At 42.2% G+C, this 2,381-nt stretch overlaps 1 protein-coding gene across 1 annotated transcript; it reads left to right on the top strand.

Annotated features, from left to right (window-relative positions):
- The first annotated feature begins 761 nt into the window (after nt 1–761).
- LOC131229862 (putative invertase inhibitor) lies at nt 762–1,633 on the top strand. The gene has a single exon (XM_058225907.1). It carries the CDS (start codon nt 837–839, stop codon nt 1,407–1,409), a length of 573 nt encoding a protein of 190 aa, XP_058081890.1. The 5' UTR covers nt 762–836; the 3' UTR covers nt 1,410–1,633.
- The last annotated feature ends 748 nt before the right edge of the window (nt 1,634–2,381 follow it).

Below are 2,381 nucleotides of genomic sequence, written 5' to 3'. Positions count from 1 at the left end.
ATGTGAGGTTCACCATGATTTAAGTATTTTATCCACTTTGTCCATCCATTTTAACGAATAATTATAGGAATTGAGCCAAAAAATGAAGAATATCTAACACTCAAATGGACCACACCGTAGGAAAAAGTGTGAATTGAACATCTACCGTTCAAAAATTATTGGGGGCCACATAAGTTTTGGATCAAGATTATTTTAATGTTTTCCCTTCATCCATGTCTGTATGATCGTATGAACAGGTTGGATGAAAAATAAACATCACTGTGGGGCCTAGCAAGGTTTCAACGGTGGAAATCATTATACGCACTGTTTCATGTGGTATGATCTGCTTGATATTTGGATATGCTTCGATTTTGGGCTCAACCCCTTAAATTATAAGGAAAAACGGATGGACGGCGTGGATTGACTGGATACATTCATGGTGGGCTTAAGTGAGTTTACTCAATATGATAAGAGCGTACCGAGTCTCAGTACGCAATCTGATTTCTAGAATTTAAAGGCTTCTACGGCAAGTTCGCGTCCCCCTTTTAGGTATCTCCGTCCGTTTCTTATTAACTCTCCTTGGATTTCAAGGTAATGATGGCGATGTCAGTGGATTGCTGGCAATCCCATGGGATTGCTATATCCAGGCAGAAGTTTAACATGTCTGTTTGACACGCCCGTCTAGTCCGGGGATTGCTCCTTCCCATACAATCCAATCCCTTCTAATCCGCCTATCCAAACATGCCCTAAAGCTTCTGCAGCAAATCCGCGTCCTCCTTTTTAGGTATTTCCGTCTGTTTCTTATTAACTCTCCTTTCTTCTTTGCATGTGTGTTGCACGTGCTACTTCTAGTATAAATGAAACCTTGTCCTCCCTTTGTATTGCATGTATCGTTCAACAAAATGAGGATTCTACCTATCAGTTTGCTAGTCATTCTGCTATACATTTCTCAGTCCTCAGCATCGTTGCCCATTGAAAAGGATGCAAATCTAATCCGCGAGACGTGCAATCGTACTAGCTACCATCATCTATGCTTCTACTCTCTCCAATCCGATCCCCGCAGCTACACCGCGAACATGAGCGACCTCGCAATGATATCCATCGAGCTAGCGCGTGCCAATGCTATGGACACTCTGTTGTACGTCTTTGTGTTGTTGAAGAAGTCGGCCGGGGAATTAATGAACCGATCCCTCAACACTTGCTATGGCGAGTATGAATTAGCAATAGATCGCTTCAATGAGGGAATCGAGGAATTCCATTCAAAGGAATACTCTGACATCGGCCAACTTGTTGCAGACGCTGCAGGAATGGCCGAAACATGTGAGGAAGAGTTCAACTTTTATAATCTAAAATCGCCGTTAACTCAGAGGAATAGACTCTTGAGGCAGCTCAGCAACATCGCAGCAGATATTGTATGGATTCTTCGTTAATTTGTACTTCATCTCTGCGGATGTGAATTGGGTGTAACCTAAAAGCTCTTTTGTGCACCAAGATTTCCGTACTCAAGTAAGCATGATGGATAAAGGGGATACCAGAAAGACATCACAGTGGTTACCACAGTGCATTTGGTATTACACCAAATTCAGATCTATTCCTGCTTTACTATACAGTATCAATGTTTATCTATGAATAAAATCAAGGGATGGGGGTTTTCATTCTATTCTCACGAGGAGTAGGACCGGTTGTTCATTAAGCCCTGATTAATCGTTGGGTCCCAAAATATTATTGACGTGAAACATTAGCCTTTTAATTTGTTTCCTACACATGGTAGATTAATAAGTAGAGTACATTTCACATAATGATGGGTTGTGACCCTTCTTTGGATCTGTGAGCCCCACGGACCTATATCCAGGTCGACCTAAATTAACTTGTATATGTATAGCATGGACGTACATACCATTAAAGTTAGAGTTGTACATGAGTCGAGCTTGGCACAGCTAGACTCGGCTCAGCCAGTAGTTGACCTCAACTCGAACTCGGCTGGGTTTGGTCAGCAGCTCGGGCAGCTCGGTTTGGAGTGCACCTTTAATTTCTCACAAAAATTGATTACTAACAAGCTCTACTTGAGGAATGAACATGAGATCCAACCTGCCCATCAGGATTACTGCCAAGCATTCAGACGCGGATTAACTATTAATGGGTTGAGTAGCGAGACTCGCTACTAGAGTGACGTCACCAAGTTATGAGGGTCCCACCATGATGTATGTGTTGTATCCACACAGTCCATCCATTTGGAGAGATCATTTTAGGGCATGATCTAAAGAATGAGGAAGATCCAAAGCTGTAGTGGCCCCACCACAGAAAATAGTGGAGAGAGTGACGCCTACCATAGAAACCTTCCTATGGTCTACCATGACATTTATTTGAGATCCAACCTATTAATAAGTTAACACAGATATTAA

This window comes from Magnolia sinica, chromosome 2 (assembly GCF_029962835.1).
Source record: "Magnolia sinica isolate HGM2019 chromosome 2, MsV1, whole genome shotgun sequence".
NCBI lineage: Eukaryota > Viridiplantae > Streptophyta > Magnoliopsida > Magnoliales > Magnoliaceae > Magnolia > Magnolia sinica.
The sequence above is the reverse complement of the archived record's forward strand: the minus strand, read 5'-3'. Positions and strand labels throughout refer to the sequence as shown.

Coding starts and splice junctions, on each gene's coding strand:
- LOC131229862 (XM_058225907.1), top strand. CDS start 837: ATGAAACCTTGTCCTCCCTTTGTATTGCATGTATCGTTCAACAAAATG.